This window comes from Ranitomeya imitator, chromosome 9 (genome assembly GCF_032444005.1).
Source record: "Ranitomeya imitator isolate aRanImi1 chromosome 9, aRanImi1.pri, whole genome shotgun sequence".
Taxonomy (NCBI): Eukaryota; Metazoa; Chordata; class Amphibia; order Anura; family Dendrobatidae; genus Ranitomeya; species Ranitomeya imitator.
This window is the reverse complement of record NC_091290.1, coordinates 34,393,894-34,411,210: the sequence shown is the minus strand read 5'-3', so window position 1 is coordinate 34,411,210 and position 17,317 is coordinate 34,393,894. Positions and strand designations below refer to the sequence as shown.

Below are 17,317 nucleotides of genomic sequence, written 5' to 3'. Positions count from 1 at the left end.
CACGTTAAAGAGTCGATATTGACTTTTAGGGTCATTGCTTCTAATAGATGGCACTAGAGTTTTAGTCATCTTATTCTCTGAAGAGACAATTTGCATACTTAATTTCCTAGAGGAGGATGCATGGCCTATAAGTCTCCTCACTTTGACATGTCACACTCCACAAAGAGAAAAGTTAACCCTTAGATCCCCTTTTCAGAAGCAGAATGATTTGATTTACACTTATTTGTGAATAGTCCATGCATTTATTGCACTTTTATTCTTAATATTATAGTTTATCCTAGTTGTAAAAAACAAAACAAAAAACCCCTAAATGGTTTCCCCACTTTCCTCAGATGTGATCTAAAACAATTTTGGGCAGAAAATAAACACTCCTTACAAAATCCACTCATTTGGAAGCTAGGTCAAGGTCAAGCATAATAATTATCTGTATTGAACAAAAAAACATTGCCATGCATTTCAGATACTTATTTTGTACCAAGGAATGGAGATGAAAAAAAAATCTACTAAAAAACTTTTTCAGGAAGGGTGAAAACAAAAAAGAATAAAAGGGTTAAAAAATAATACAAGATTATACTTGCCTGTCCTTGGCACACCGCTCAGCCGTCCTGCCGCCTCACCTCCCCACTCAGGACTCTGCTCACTCTAGCTCAGTCTTTACTGTGGGATTCGGCTTGATCTTTGGTCAATCTTCTGGATCTTTTGAAGGCCTCAAGTGATCATGTTTGGCACTACACAATCAATCCCCATGCTGTCAAATGGGTTGAAATGCACATTATTGTCACTCAATGACATGTATGAACACGTGAGGTCTAGAAAACACCGGAAGATCCAGACCAAAGACTAAGAGGACCGAATGGTAGATTGTTCTGAAGTGAGCGGGGGACCAAGTAGCACAGGTGAGTATATTTATTTTATAATTTCCTAACAGCTTCCAAAAATTTTTTTAAATTTTTTTAAAAATTCAGATTCTTGGCAAATCTGAATTTTTGGGGGGAATTTCATAACAAATTCAATTAGCTACAAATTAAATATACTCACCCATCGCCGTTTGCTCCGGTATCCACTGCTGATTCACTCCACTTCAGTGTCTGATACATGCTCCCCGTGGATTGGGCAGCATTTATCAGCTGTGAAGTTCGTTTTAACACACTGACACAACAATACCATTTACTCAAGTTTAGGGACTAAAAAAAAAAGCAAAAACAAAAGTGTCGCGTGTTCAAAGGCCCCTAAGATTTTTTTGACTCCTTTTTTTAACGCAATCTCTGTAACATTTGTGAATCTTATTCTCACCATCGTTCGAAATCTCATTCCATGGATTCTTAGGATACATAAATGCTGCATTTCGTATCTGATCATTAATATCTTCATCCTCATTGAAGGGAAAGGTGCCACTAAGGCTGACATAGATGATCACGCCAACAGACCACATATCCAGTGAGCGGTTGTACCCACTGTTCCTCAAAACTTCCGGGGCCAGATATGCAGGCGTTCCAACAACTGACCTTCGGAAAGACTTTTCACCGATGATGCGAGCAAAGCCAAAGTCACAAAGCTTTATCTAAATGGTAAATATAAAAGAATATTAAAATTAAAAGCATAAAAATAAATAATACAAATCAATCAGCAGAAACTGATCTACTTGTTAACATTTCCAGGCAACAGATTTATTTCGGCAGAATGAAAATGACCAAAAAATGTGGGAATTTTACAAAAATTGTTTGTTTTGTCCATTGCATGCTATTCAATTATAACTATTTTTTTTAGACTACTTAACTATTTTTGGAATTATTTAGCTGCATACATTTTTTAGACATTATTTTCAGGTCAATTTATTTTAGTGTTTAAATTAAATTTATTTTATAGGGAAATGCATCAAAAATTCCTCCGTTCTATTTTTTTTGTGTTTTTAGCAGCATTCACCATTACAATGAATTGAGCCGATAACTTTATTGTACCTGTTTACACAAATATTGTGATATATCACAATGATGTGTCTTGTCACTCTGATTAAATAAAATACATTTATAAAAAAAAAAAAAATTCATTGCAGCGTGATTTCTGTGAACAAACGCTGATTAATGGCCTCAAGATGGAAAAAATAAATTGATACCTTCTGGATCAACACCACTCTTCCATACTCAGTATTGTGTCCCCTGCTAATCTGTTGGGATGAACATGTCACTACGATCACATGAGTGCTGCGGTCATTCAGTGGCCACTGATCGTCTGCAGCGTTCATATTTCTTCCGAATGGAAGAAACAATGCTAAGAACAAATGAGGTGCACTAGTCCATGAGTTGAGTGCCATTTTTTTTTTATGTCACATTCTTGTGTATATTAATGAGATTGTCCACTACCGAGACAAGACTACCCCTTCTGAATCCCCCCAAGTAAAATAATAACACCTATTGTTACCTCTGGTGCCATTCTAGTGGTGTCGGCACTGGTTCTCCCAGGGATCGCATTACATTTTTATGTCACGCAATCCCTGCAGCCAATCAGCGCTGGTTTCACTCTCCCCTCCCCGCCTTCAGACAAATCAAGACATCCAGAGGAAGTGAGAACTGCTGATGCCAATTACATCAGTAGGAGCGCAAAGCCAGTGCTGATTGGCGGCAGGGACATTGTTATGTCACGCGAGATCTGGGAGAGCCACTGCTGACACTGCTGGAATGGCGCCGGCACTGATGGTGAGTATACGTGTTATTATTTTACTGGAGGGAGACATTAGGGACTCAGAAGAGGTTAGTAGTGGACAAACCCTTTTAAATAAGAGTTGGCCAGTAGTGGACAATTTCCTAAATTACGTATTTAATTTAACATGAGATGACTTTAACTTTTAACTATTTTTTTCTGCCATTTAGAGACAAAGAGGTGCGCTAAAGGACACTATTACTATGCAGACCTGGGATTTAGCAATTATTACGGAACATCAATGGTTAAACGAGTGTGATTCAATTTTTTCCAATCCCAGCTGTCCATAATGAAGTGTGGCTGTTAATTACAGTTACACTGCCTCTCATTCATTGATGACTACATCTCGTTGATGACTTACATGTATTTTACGTGGTTAAAAAAAATATTGGCTTTTTCAATACACTGATAAATAAGTCAAATCAGCATTTTTCATACATATGTACGTGAGACGTGATTGATCTATGAACCCAACTGTGTACAGATGCAGGACCACATGTGTGCACTACAATACTATGATAATTATGAGGCTACGTTCCCACAATGAGCTTTTGATGTTGCAGATTTTCTGCGCCCATTAAGTAAAATTAGTTTCTTGCATTTGTTCTAAAATATGCAGCATAAAAAACTCACCCACAACTTATCGTGTGAACATATTCTTCCTCAGCAATCCTTTTTTTCATTTGCTGTGACTCTTACCTGTGGGAATGGATCTTCTGTTGCCAAGAGAACATTCTCCGGTTTGAGATCACAGTGTACAATACTCCTTGAATGAAGGTGGCGTAAAGCTTCCAATATCTATTATAAAAGAAAAAAAATGGTGAATTAATTTCTTTAAAGCAATTTATTACACTTTAAATGTATCTTATAGAGAGGACTGTGCAAAAGTCTTAGGCAAAAATACTGCAAAGTAAGAATGTTTTATAAATAGAAATATTAATTGCTTATTTTTATCAATTAGCAAAGTGTATGAACAAAAGACAAAAGTAAATAAAAAAAAAAATCATAAATCATGAAATCCAAACCACCCTTTGCCTTCAAAACAGCATCAATTCCTCTAGGTACTGGTACTTGTACACAATTTTTGTAAGAATTCGGCAGGACATTGTTCCATACATCTTGGAGGACTAACCCCAGATCTTTTGTGGATGTTGCTTGTGCAAATGCTCCTGACTCTTCGTGTAATCCCAGACAGACTGGATGATGTGGGGATCAGCACTCTGCAGGGCCCGGATCATCACTTCCAGGACTACTTGTTCTTCTTTCTTCTGAAAATAGTTATTAATGACTTTGGCCGTATGATTGGGGACTTGTTCTGCTGCAGAATAAATTTGAGCCAATCAGATGCCTCCTTGATGGTATTGCATGATGGATAAATATCTGCCTGTATTTCTCAGCACCGAGGACATCATTAATCCTGACCAAATCCCCAACTCAATTTGCTAAAATTCAGCCCCAAACTTGCAGGAGTTTCCACCATGCTTCATAGTTCCCGCAGAGACTCTTTATTGTGCCGCTCTCCAGCCCTTTGCCAAACAAACTGTCCACTGTTATAGCCAAATGTTTCATATTTTGACTCCTCAGTCCAGAGAACCTGCTGCCATTTTTTGTACCACCGATGCTATGTTTTTTGATCATAGTTTAGTCACTTTTCCTTGTTTCCATGTCAAAACTATGGCATTTTAGACAATTTTTCCATAAAGACCACTTCTGGCCAGATTTTCAATAGGTGGATGAGTGTAGCTGTGTCCAAATACCACTGGTTTATGCAAGTTCTGAACTGATGGAACTCCTGGGCATCTTCCAATTTCAAATGGATGTATGCATGTCTTACATCTGCTCACTAAGTTTCCTAGCATCATCACCATGTCGTGGTGTTTCTTCAGAAGAGCTTGAAAAGCACATCAGGAAACCCCAGTCTGCGTTGACATTTTTCCTGCAAGAGACCTTGCTGATGCCATATAACTACTTGGATGTTGCTGAGCTCAGTCTTGCATGATGTATGACCTGTAACATGAAACTGTTTTCTACAACCTCACCTCCATAGCTGAGTTTAGCTGCCTTAAGCCTTCTATACAACTGTTTCTGTTTCAAGTAATGACTATGTTCCAACCTACCATATTTTACGGACTATAAGATGCAATTTTTCCCAAACAAATTTGCGTGGAAATTGTCGGGTGCGTCTTATAGTCCTAACGCAGGCTTACCGTGGGGTTGAGGCAGTGATGTAGCAGCAGAACCATCGGCGGCAGAGGTGTGGTGATGCTCAGGCTCAGTGTTGACGGTGGGCAGTGCGGAGTGCATCATTGGTTTCCCTGCGGCCATCTTCCTGAAGACGTGGGCCGCGGGAGGTGGTGCGTGCGCAGACTGAGATCTCGGCGGCCCTCGGCTTCAGGAAAATGGCCGCCAGAGGCCGCGCGTGCACAGGTTGCGATCTCGGCGGCCATTTTCCGGAAGCCGAGGGCCGTCGAGATCTCAATCTGCGCATGCGTGGCCTCAGGAAGATGGCTGTCGAGAAACCGGTGATGCACTTGGCTTTGCTCGCCGTGGACACCGGGCCGTGGTGTTGCCACATTTCTGCCGCTAGCACCCTAAAGAAGGGACCCTGCTCCATGCTCTGCCTCACAGCCGACACCGTACCCGCAGCATCGCACCCCGGGACTGCAGTATTGCCCTACTTTTGCCACAACTGGTTTCCTGAGGAAGGGACCATGCCTCCTGTGACCCCGCTCTACCACCGTCGGCCCTCAGGTAAGATACCTTAAATTCGGACAATAAGACGGACCCCCATCGTATAAAAATCTTTTTTCTGCTATTTTCCACCCCAAAATTTAGGGTGCGTCTTATAGTCCAAAAATACGGTACATATGAAAATGATGATGATTTTCATCCATTTGGTATGATTGATTATTCACACACATCACTTTAATCCTATAAAATCCCTGAGTCTGTGCCAGTGTACCCAAAAGAATTGATCTTGTTTTGAAGGCAAAGCGTGGTCACTAGAGTTGGGTAAATTTATTTGAGTGAAATTGAATTCGATTTTACTACATAAATCCGTATTCTCCAGAATGTAGATTTTTTTTTTGTAACTCCATGCTTGGACACTTCTACAGCCACCTCTGTTGCTCGTTCTCCCCTTAAGTTCTCGGCACCTCATTTTACCGCTGAAACCCTGGGCATCTTCACACTAAGCTGGGACTTCCAGCCACAACTAGGAGTGCGCATTGCAATGTTGTAGCGATGTTGTCGGCGACTAGGTCGGGATGTCTCTGACCTAGCCATGGCTGGAAGTCATGGCCTAACATGAAGAAGCATATTGGTTTCAGCACACAACGGTGGTAAAAAGAAGTGCTGAGGACCATACTGAGGCACTGAGGTTAATATTAGTTGTTTGTTTTTATTCTACATCTTGCTTTTATTATGCCCTGGAGTCAATTTCCGAAAAAAATAAATTTGCTGCAAATCAAATTTCCCTTGAAAAGTCAAAAATAAATCTGGCAAAAATTGGCAAATTTGAATCTAGTCAGTTCCGCTTATCTCTAGTGGTCACACCAAGGAGGGTCTCTGTTCGCCCCTTCAACGACTCTTTGCCTATGGCTCTGCCATGCAAAAGTTGCATTATGTCAATGGCTTTGATATGACTTTACTACTGCACCAGAAGTAGTTTATAAATTTGACACCCAAACATACGTCTTTTGTGAGGTGACTTGATATGAAAATAGTTATTTATATTAGTGGAGAGTGTTAAGCACTTTACCTGGGTGGCAATAAACCTCGTAATCCTTTCAGGAAGTCTACCTTTGTCACTTGACAGGATCATTTCCAGCATATCACCATGCAATTTCTCCATGACCACATAAATACGTTCAGGGGTCTCACACATGGCTTCAAGGTCGACAACACCAGGACATCGCAAATTCTGAAAAATAAAAACAAGTAGCAATCCTTCTTACGGATATCAATGATATATGATAAAATATTGGTATATATGGAGACAAAGGCTGTCACTGTAGGGGTGCAAATATCGGGACCACAATCAGACCCAGCCATGGAGCCTGAGAGGCAGGGACATGATGATCACCATCGAAAGGGATGTGCCACTACTGGGCCCAGACAGGTGGTTAGTACCAGTTAAGAATGGGAAGTGGGGCTCCAGCTTTGGTGCACAGCGCTGGGGTATAAGGAGTATGTGAGTGATGGAAAAGTTATTCGGGGGCGGAATAGCAATGGGGGCGGTCAAAAGTTTGCTCTGGGGTGCATAGTAAACTAGTTACACCTCTGCTGAGGAGGCAAAAAAGGTCCATCTGATACATTATATGTGGACACCAGGACCATAAATGATGCATGATAGTTGGGGCCCCGTTTCCATATAAATTGTAAACTCTTGTGGTCCTATATTTTTAGCGGATTATCCATTTTATTAAAACTTGAGATCAAAGCCCACAGTATGTTGTGCCAGAAAACAGCGTCTTTAGGGGGCAATTATTTTTATTTTTAGGCATCAGCAACTCAAGTACAGCATGATGTTGATACACCTGTGACACTCGGGTCAGGAGAACCGCAGCCAGTCCGTGCCTTGTGGTCCGAGATCGAACCAATGTGCACGGATGTCTGAATGAGTCCTTAGTGAGAGGGTAAATCCAAGTATATATGACAGTAACATATCATTGAGAGATCCTTATTTTCTACCTGCAATATGGCCACCTCGTTTCTGAGCTGATTTTCTTGCCTACTGGGAAATTTGAGTTTATCGATGATTTTTATTGCAACGTCTCTTCCAGTTTTCCGATGCTTTCCTGAAAGAACAAAATAAAGTGCCACATAATGAAAAACAGTGACAAAAAGGAAGAAAAGTCACAGATAAATCTCGCAACTTAATATACCAATATAGTGTATCATCATCTATGTGTAAATGTGCTATTACCTTTACTTTGGAAAAAAAATGATATTTCTTGTAGTAGATGTTTGAATTAACACTTAAAAGTTAATGTTGTTGTTGTGGACATTTAAATAGGTGGGCCACTAGTTTTTATTATTGATGGCCTATCCTTAGGATAATTAATCAATATCTGATCGGTGGCGGTATGACACCCGTCACTCCTGCCGATCAGCTATTCCTGGCTTCCTGGCACTGGCAGTTCTCGAATGATGCTGGACCACAGCTTAGGCTACGTTCACATTAGCGTTTTGCGGGGCAGCGTCAGCGATGCAACGCACAACGCATGCACAATGCAGCTTTTTGTGACGCATGCGTTCATTTTTGCATGATTTTTGGCACAGAAAAAACTGCATCATGCAGCATCCTCTGCGCCCTGACAGTTGGGCCAAAATGACGCATGCGTCACAAAACGCAAGACAACACATGTCCATGCGCCCCCATGTTAAATATAGGGGCGCATGACGCTTGCGTCGCCGCGACTGCGCCCGACGCTGCCCCGCACAACGCTAATGTGAATGTAGCCTTAGTCATTTCTATAGTGGCCGCGGCCGGGTACTGCTGATCCTCCCCCTGTTCATATGAATAGGGGGTGGATCTGCAGTACCCGGCCGCGGCCACTATAGAAATTATGGAGTTGCTATGTTCAGACAGCATTAAAGGATTTGTCCTCCACTAGGACAACCCCTTCTTCAACTAAAAGTTTGGCCCTTATAAAATAAATAAACCTATACTCACCTCCCGAACTGGCGACGTTCATGTTCAAACGATACAAAGACGGGGACAGTGACGTCCGTGCTGATTGGGCGCCAGGTACTATGTGTTACAACACCGTAAGAGCGCTCTGGGACTGCAAGTGCTGACACCGCTAGACTGGCGCAGGCATAGGAAGTGAGTATAGTTTTTTTAATTTTATTGGAGCCAAACATTTGAAGAAGGGGTTGTCCTAATAGTGGACAACCCTTTTAAAGAATTTCCGACAATAGCTGATCGGCGGGATGCCATGTGTCGCACCCCCTCAAATTACATAGTGATTGCCTATCCTAAGCCATAAAACTTAGTGGTCCAACCCTTTATGTTTTGGACAAAACTTGATAAATCACAGAAAGAAAGGCAAAACATTACTCAATCATACCAAATAAGAAAATATTACAATACCTCCATACACTGTGCCAAATTGTCCAGATCCTAGAACTTCATCTATGAAGATCTGATACATATGACTGATATCCTAAAATATAAGAAATATTTGCTTTGAAAATGTTTGTTGGAAGCTTTCAATTCATGATACCGGAGGATTATGGTAGTGACACCTATGCTGTATTACAGCCTATCCTTCCCCAATTGTAGTGGTCGATGAATAGAAGGATTGGGCATGCTGGACTTCAACAATTCCAATCTTTTGTGTCTATTGGAGTTAATTAATTGCATGAGAAGACTTGATTAGCCAACAGTTACTGTGTGTATGGCTACTTAGAGGACTGGTATAATAAGTAAATAAGATATTGATTAAATTACGTTTTTATAGCTTTTCTATTGCTGGATAAGACATTTTTTTTGCAAATTAATGCTTATATTTTATGTATGCATGTTGTCTATATGAAAAAAAAATTGAAACTATAATTATTGTCACAGCACTGTTGCAGAACATCCCTGGGCTAGGGGCTCCTTCCCTAACCCTAAAGGTAGGGCTGCCCTAGCTATCCCTGCTCCCCGGATTATTTTTGATGGTGAAGATGCCGAGGCCACGTGCCTTGCTGAGTTCTCTAATCAGCCCTAAATTGCCACCTCGACCACCCAGGAAAGTGGGGAGTAGTAGTTTATAAGAATACACAAAGCAGGCTAACAAGGGACGATGTACAGGGATAAATAAAAATAGCAGACATGCAAATATGCTCTCATAAACAACATAGTGGAACACTGGGAAGTAAAGTAAGGGAAAACCAAATATGAGAGGATGAGGATATACACACAGACTAATCCCCAAGCAACAGTCTTATGAACAACACTTCAAATGCCTCCTTAAACATCCAACTCTTCTAACTCCAAAACCAGGCAGTGTGAAACTAACACTGGCAATTCCTGATTGGGAGAGGCTAGTATATACAGCAGAGCAGAGTGGTCAACACTGAACAGCTAAGACCATCAAAATAGGAAAGCTTCACCAGCTCTCAAGTGAACACATTAACACCTGCGCTACTAGGAGAAATCTGCACTGCTTAATTTGATGGTGAAATGCTTCTAATTAGTTCAGGCAGGGGTACGTGAAATTAGACACTGTGGTCTTCTGGCAACTCTCTGTCTCGGTAAATCCATGACAATTATTTTCACATTGGCCACTGAGCTTTATAATGGGTTGTTTAAAGGCAGAGAGAAAGATTAAGACGTGGCTCTTAAGTGTAGAAAAAAGCAGATATCTCTAATAAGATGTTACCTAAGAGCAAGGATGAGGTCTCACAAGTTGAGTGACTAGTCATTAACAATTCCAAACTACAATCCAAGAAAAGTGGAAAAAGTCAGCGATACACTTACCAAATTTTGCTGTGGTTCAAGAGATGCTCCTAAAGAAAAGGAGGCACATAAAAATCAGCATAAACTAAACGTATGCTAATTATTGAAATACAAAATATATACAAAGAAACTTATTTTATATTGTTATTCTGTTGGATTTGTCCATGTTTCCGAATCTTTTCACATACAGCTAAATTAATCATATGATAGATCCAAAACGTTGATAGAATTCCAGCACCTGTCTTAAAAATGTTATTCCTATAATGAATGAAATTTAAGAACACGTGTAGTCGTTGGCCATGATCTTGAGTAGAGCCTATGGGTTTGGAGTGGATCCATCCTTAATCAAAGCTACAAAACAATTGTTACAACAAATATTTATAAAACAAAACAATCAAATATTTGTTGTAACATTTGATCTGTAGCTAATTCTATGATTAAGTGTGGACACGCCGAAACGCGTAGGATCTGTTCATGGCTACAAATGATTTTTGCTATGGTTCAATAAAGGAACAAAATTTGGCTCCCACTCCCACTGGTCCCCAGAAGCATCTACTTTCGGTGGGGGGGTGTTATGATCTGCTGGCCTAGGAGCAGCAAGAGACGGACTCAGGAGAAGGTGGTACCTTTACTGACCGCAAACCCTGAACTAGCAAGAAAATGCACAGACTATAAGGTCCACAGCAGGTGGACAGCGAAAACAAGGCCAGAACTTATCTTTGAAGAAATGAACAGCAGACCAGGAGAGACCAAGTATGGATGAGAATCCTCCAAAAACAATGGACAACTGGCACTGACTAAAGGATAAAGCAGGACTTAAATAGCCCAGCCCAAATTGCAAAAAATGGATAAACCTGATAGATGCTGCGATCCAACTACCGCAGCACTACCACTCATAACCCCCGGAGGGAGCCCAAGAGCAGAATTCACAACATTTCCCCCCCCCCCTTGAGGAGGGGTCACCGAACCCTCACCAGAGCCCCCAGGCCGATCAGGACGAGCCAAATGAAAGGCACGAACCAAATCGTCAGCATGAACATCGGAGGAGACAACCCAAGAATTATCCTCCTGGCCATAACCCTTCCATTTGACCAGATACTGAAGCTTCCGCCTCGAAAAACGAGAATCAATTTTCTCAACCACATACTCCAATTCCCCATCAACCAACACCGGGGTCGGAGGATCAGCAGAGGGAACAACGGGCACCACATACTTCTGCAACAAAGATCTATGGAACACATTATGGATGGAAAAAGAGGCTGGAAGGGCCAAACGAAAAGACACCAGATTGATAATCTCAGAAATCCTATAAGGACCAATAAACAGAGGCTTGAACTTAGGGGAAGAAACCTTCATAGGAACATGACGGGAAGACAACCAGACCAAATCCCCAACCCGAAGCCGGGAACCAACACACCGACGACGGTTAGCAAAATGCTGAGCCTCCTCCTGAGACAACACCAAATTGTCCACCACATGAGCCCAAATCCGCTGCAGCCTGTCAACCACTGAATCCACACCAGGACAATCAGAAGGCTCAACCTGCCCTGAAGAAAAATGAGGATGAAAACCAAAATGACAAAAAAAAGGCGAAACCAAGGTAGCAGAACTAGCCCGATTATTAAGGGCAAACTCGGCCAATGGCAAGAACGCCACCCAATCATCCTGATCAGCAGACACAAAGCATCTCAAATAAGTTTCCAAAGTCTGATTAGGATGGCCAGTCAACACAGAACAATGAACCTCAGAAATCACTTTACTAGTCCATCTATCAGGAACAAACAGTTTCCCCACTGGACAGCGGTCAGGTTTATCAGCCTGAAATTCCTGAAGAACCCGTCGTAAATCAGGGGAGATGGCAGAAAGAATCACCCCTTCCTTCAGAATGCCGACCAGCTCAAGAACCCCAGGGGAATCAGGAAAAAAACTCCTAGAGAGGGCATCCGCCTTAACATTCTTAGTACCAGGAAGGTACGAGACCACAAAATCAAAACGGAAGAAAAACAGGGACCATCGAGCCTGTCTAGGATTCAGTCGTTTGGCAGACTCGAGGTAAATCAGATTCTTATGATCGGTCAAGACCACAATACGGTGCTTGGCCCCCTCAAGCCAATGACGCCACTCCTCAAATGCCCACTTCATAGCCAACAACTCCCGATTGCCGACATCATAATTGCGTTCTGCAGGCGAAAAGTTCCGAGAAAAGAAGGCACACTGTTTCATCAACGAATCATCAGAATTCCTCTGAGACAAAACGGCCCCTGCCCCAATCTCAAAAGCGTCAACCTCAACCTGAAATGGAAGAGAAACATCCGGCTGACGCAACACAGGGGCAGAAGTAAATCGGCGTTTAAGCTCATGAAAGGCAGAAACAGCCGCAGAGGACCAATTCGTCACATCAGCGCCTTTCTTCGTCAAATCGGTCAGAGGTTTAAACACACTGGAGAAGTTGGCAATGAAACGACGATAAAAATTAGCAAAGCCCAAGAATTTCTGAAGGCTCTTCACAGATGTGGGCTGAATCCAATCATGAATGGCCTGAACCTTAACCGGATCCATTTCTATAGATGAGGGAGAAAAAAATGAAGCCCAAAAAAGAAACCTTCTGCACTCCAAAGAGGCACTTCGACCCCTTCACAAACAAAGCATTATCACGGAGGATCTGAAATACCATCCTGACCTGTTTCACATGAGACTCCCAATCATCGGAAAAAATCAAAATATCATCCAAATATACAATAATTAACTTATCAACATAACTCCGAAAGATATCATGCATGAAGGACTGGAACACAGATGAGGCATTAGAGAGTCCGAATGGCATCACTAGGTATTCAAAATGGCCTTCGGGTGTATTAAATGCAGTTTTCCACTCGTCACCCTGTTTAATACGAATAAGATTATATGCCCCTCGAAGGTCAATCTTAGTAAACCAGCTAGCCCCCTTAATCCTAGCAAACAAATCAGTAAGCAAAGGCAAAGGGTATTGAAATTTGACAGTGATCTTATTCAAGAGGCGATAATCAATACACGGTCTCAAGGAGCCATCCTTCTTGGCAACAAAAAAAAAAACCTGCTCCCAATGGTGAATCAGAAGGCTGAATATGAGTCCAAAGACTCCTTAATATAGCTCCGCATGGCGGCATGTTCTGGCACAGACAGGTTGAAAAGTCGACCCTTAGGGAACTTACAACCTGGAATCAAGTCAATAGCACAATCATAGTCCCTATGTGGTGGAAGGGAACTGGATTTAGGCTCATCAAATACATCCTTGAAATCTGACAAAAACTCAGGAATTTCAGAAGAGGGGGAAGAGGAAATCGACATCAAAGGAACGTGATCATGAACCCCCTGACAACCCCAACTAGTCACAGACATGGATTTCCAATCTAACACCGGATTATGTAGCTGTAACCATGGAAAACCCAGCACAATATCATCATGCAAATTATGCAACACCAGAAAACGACAATCTTCCTGATGGGCTGGTGCCATGCGCATGGTCAGCTGTGTCCAAAACTGAGGTTTATTTTTAGCCAACGGTGTAGCATCAATTCCCCTTAAAGGATTAGGGTTCTGCAAAGGCTGCAAGGGGAAACCACAACGTCTGGCAAATTCTAAGTCCATTAAATTCAGAGCGGTGCCTGAATCCACAAATGCCATGACAGAAAATGACAATAATGAGCAGATCAAGGTCACAGATAACAGAAATTTTGGTTGTACAGTACTGATGGTGACAGAACTAGCGATTCTCTTTGTACGCTTAGGGCAGTCAGAAATAACATGAGCAGAATCGCCGCAGTAAAAACACAACCTATTCTGACGCCTAAATCCTTGTCGTTCAACTCTAGACAAAATCCTATCACACTGCATAGGCTCAGGGCTCCTCTCGGAGGACAACGCTACAGTGTGCACAACTCTGCGCTCGCGCAAGCGCCGATCAATCTGAATGGCCAGAGACATAGAATCACTCAGACCAGCAGGCGTGGGGAACCCCACCATAACATCTTTAATGGATTCAGAAAGACCCTTTCTGAAAATTGCCGCCAAGGCATCCTCATTCCATTTAGTCAGTACAGACCATTTTCTAAATTTCTGCCAATACGATTCTGCTGCTTCTTGACCCTGACACAGGGCCAACAAGATCTTCTCAGCTTGATCCACGGAATTAGGCTCATCATACAATAACCCCAATGCTTGAAAGAAAGAATCAACATTAAGCAAAGCAGGATTGCCAGATTCCAGGGAAAATGCCCAATCCTGTGGGTCACCACGCAGCAAGGATATGATGATTTTAACCTGCTGAATGGGATCACCAGAAGAACGGGGTCTCAATGCAAAAAACAGTTTACAATTATTTTTGAAACTCAAAAATTTGGATCTGTCACCAAAAAATAAATCAGGAGTGGGAATCTTAGGTTCTAAGGCAGGAGTCTGAATAATAAAATCTGAAATACCCTGTACCCTAGCAGCAAGCTGATCCACCCGAGAAACTAACTCCTGAACATTCATGTTAATACTAGGTTCCGTAGCCACCCAGAGATTAAGAGGGAAGAGAACTGTTATGGACCTGGTGGTTAGGAGCACCCGAAAAGACCTGATGGTTAAACCAACAAAGGACAAGCTCTGGGAAGTGGGAGCTCTGCTGACCGCAACCCCTAATCCTATCACACACACTAGAAATAGCCGTGGAGCGTTCCTGACTCTCCCTAGACGCCTCTTCACAGCCTAAGAGCTAACTAGCCCTAGAGATAGAAAATAAAGCCTACCTTGCCTCAGAGAAATTCCCCAAAGAAAAAGGCAGCCCCCCACATATATTGACTGTGAGTAAGATGAAAGTCACAAACACAGAAATGAAACATGTTTCAGCAAAGGGAGGCCAGACTTACTAAACAGACTGAGGATAGGAAAGGTAACTTTGCGGTCAGCACAAAAAACTACAAAAAGACCACGCAGAGTGTGCAAAAAGACCTCTGCACCGACTCACGGTGCGGAGGTGCCACTCTGCATCCCAGAGCTTCCAGCTAGCAAGGCAAAATCATGATAGCAAGCTGGACAAGAAAACAAAGAACAAATAATAAACTAGCAGGGACTTAGCTTCTGCTGGAGTAGACAGGTCACCCGAAAGATCCAAGAACGAACTGAACCAGTACAAGAACATTGACAGCTGGCATGGAGTAACGATCTGAGTGGAGTTAAATAGAGCAGCCAGTGTTATGACCTGGTGGTTAGGAGCACCCGGAATGACCTGATAGTTAAACCTCATACAGGACGAGCTCTGGGATGTGGGGGCTCTGCTGACCGCAAGCCCTAATCCTATCACACACACTAGAAATAGCCGTGGAGCGCTCCTGACCAGACCTAGGTGCCTCGTCACAGCCTAAGAACTATCTAGCCCTAGAGATAGAAAATAAAGCCTACCTTGCCTCAGAGAAATTCCCCAAAGGTAAAGGAAGCCCCCCACATATATTGACTGTGAGTAAAGATGAAAGTCACAAACGCAGAAATGAAACAGGTTTCAGCAAAGGGAGGCCAGACTTACTAAATAGACAGAGGATAGGAAAGGTAACTTTGCGATCAGCACAAAAACCTACAAAAGACCACGCAGAGTGTGCAAAAAAGACCTCCGCACCGACTCACGGTGCGGAGGGGCCACTCTGCATCCCAGAGCTTCCAGCTAGCACGACAAAATCATGAAAACCAGCTGGACAAGAAAACAGTGAACAAATAATGACTATCAGGAACTTAGCTTCTGCAGGAGAAGGCAGGTCACCAGAGAGATCCAGGAGCGAACTGAACCAATGCAAAAACATTGACAGCTGGCATGGAGTAACGATCTGAGAGGAGTTAAATAGAGCAGCCAACCAAAGGATAAACCACGTCACCTGTGTAAGGAACCTCAGAAGCAGCAGCTTCACTCACAGCCACCAGAGGGAGCCCATAGACAGAACTCGCCGAAGTACCATTCACGACCACAGGAGGGAGTTCGACAACAGAATTCACAACAAGCCAGCCAAAGAATAAACTACGTCACCTGTGGAAGGAACCTCAGAAGCAGCAGCTCCACTCACAGCCACCAGAGGGAGTCCATGGACAGAACTCGCCGAAGTACCACTCATGACCACAGGAGGGAGTTTGATAACAGAATTCACAACAGTACCCCCCCCCTTGAGGAGGGGTCACCGAACCCTCACCAGAGCCCTCAGGCCGATTAGGATGAGCCAAATGAAAGGCACGAACTAGATCGGCAGCGTGAACATCAGAGGCAAAAACCCAGGAATTATCTTCCTGACCATAACCCTTCCACTTGACCAGGTACTGGAGTTTCCGTCTCGAAATACGAGAATCCAAAATCTTTTCCACCACATACCCCATCTCCCCCTCGACCAACACCGGGGCAGGAGGATCAACGGAGGGAACCATAGGCGCCACGTATCTCCGCAATAACGACCTATGGAACACATTATGGATGGCAAAAGAAGCTGGAAGGGCCAAACGAAATGACACAGGATTGAGAACTTCAGAAATCTTATACGGACCAATGAAACGAGGCTTAAACTTAGGAGAGGAAACCTTCATAGGAACATAACGAGACGACAACCAAACCAAATCCCCAACACGAAGTCGGGGACCAACACAGCGCCGGCGGTTAGCGAAACGTTGAGCCTTCTCCTGGGACAATGTCAAATTGTTCACCACATGAGTCCAAATCTGCTGCAACCTGTCCACCACAGTATCCACACCAGGACAGTCCGAAGGCTCAATCTGCCCTGAAGAGAAACGAGGATGAAAACCAGAATTACAGAAAAACGGCGAAACCAAAGTAGCCGAGCTGGGCCGATTATTAAGGGCGAACTCAGCCAAAGGCAAGCAGGACACCCAATCATCCTGATCAGCAGAAACAAAGCATCTCAGATATGTTTCCAAAGTCTGATTAGTTCGTTCGGTTTGGCCATTTGTCTGAGGATGGAAAGCCGAAGAAAAAGACAAATCAATGCCCATCTTAGCACAAAAGGACCGCCAAAACCTCGAAACAAACTGGGAACCTCTGTCCGAGACGATGTTCTCCGGAATGCCATGCAAACGAACCACATGCTGGAAAAACAATGGCACCAAATCAGAGGAGGAAGACAATTTAGACAAGGGTACCAAATGGACCATCTTAGAGAA

The 17,317-nt window shown here is 42.9% G+C and overlaps 1 protein-coding gene across 1 annotated transcript in view; it reads right to left on the bottom strand.

Moving 5' to 3' along the window:
• The window catches only part of LOC138649539 (serine/threonine-protein kinase D3-like), a 97,773-nt gene that overhangs the window by 2,123 nt on the left and 78,333 nt on the right, over window positions 1-17,317 (bottom strand). Inside the window, exons 12-17 of the mRNA XM_069740024.1 lie at window positions 10,169-10,197; window positions 8,795-8,867; window positions 7,390-7,496; window positions 6,458-6,619; window positions 3,397-3,495; window positions 1,294-1,561 (exon numbers count right to left, since the gene is read on the bottom strand). Of these exons, the coding sequence (XP_069596125.1) occupies window positions 1,294-1,561; window positions 3,397-3,495; window positions 6,458-6,619; window positions 7,390-7,496; window positions 8,795-8,867; window positions 10,169-10,197 (738 nt within the window). The remainder of the gene's footprint in view (window positions 1-1,293; window positions 1,562-3,396; window positions 3,496-6,457; window positions 6,620-7,389; window positions 7,497-8,794; window positions 8,868-10,168; window positions 10,198-17,317) is intronic.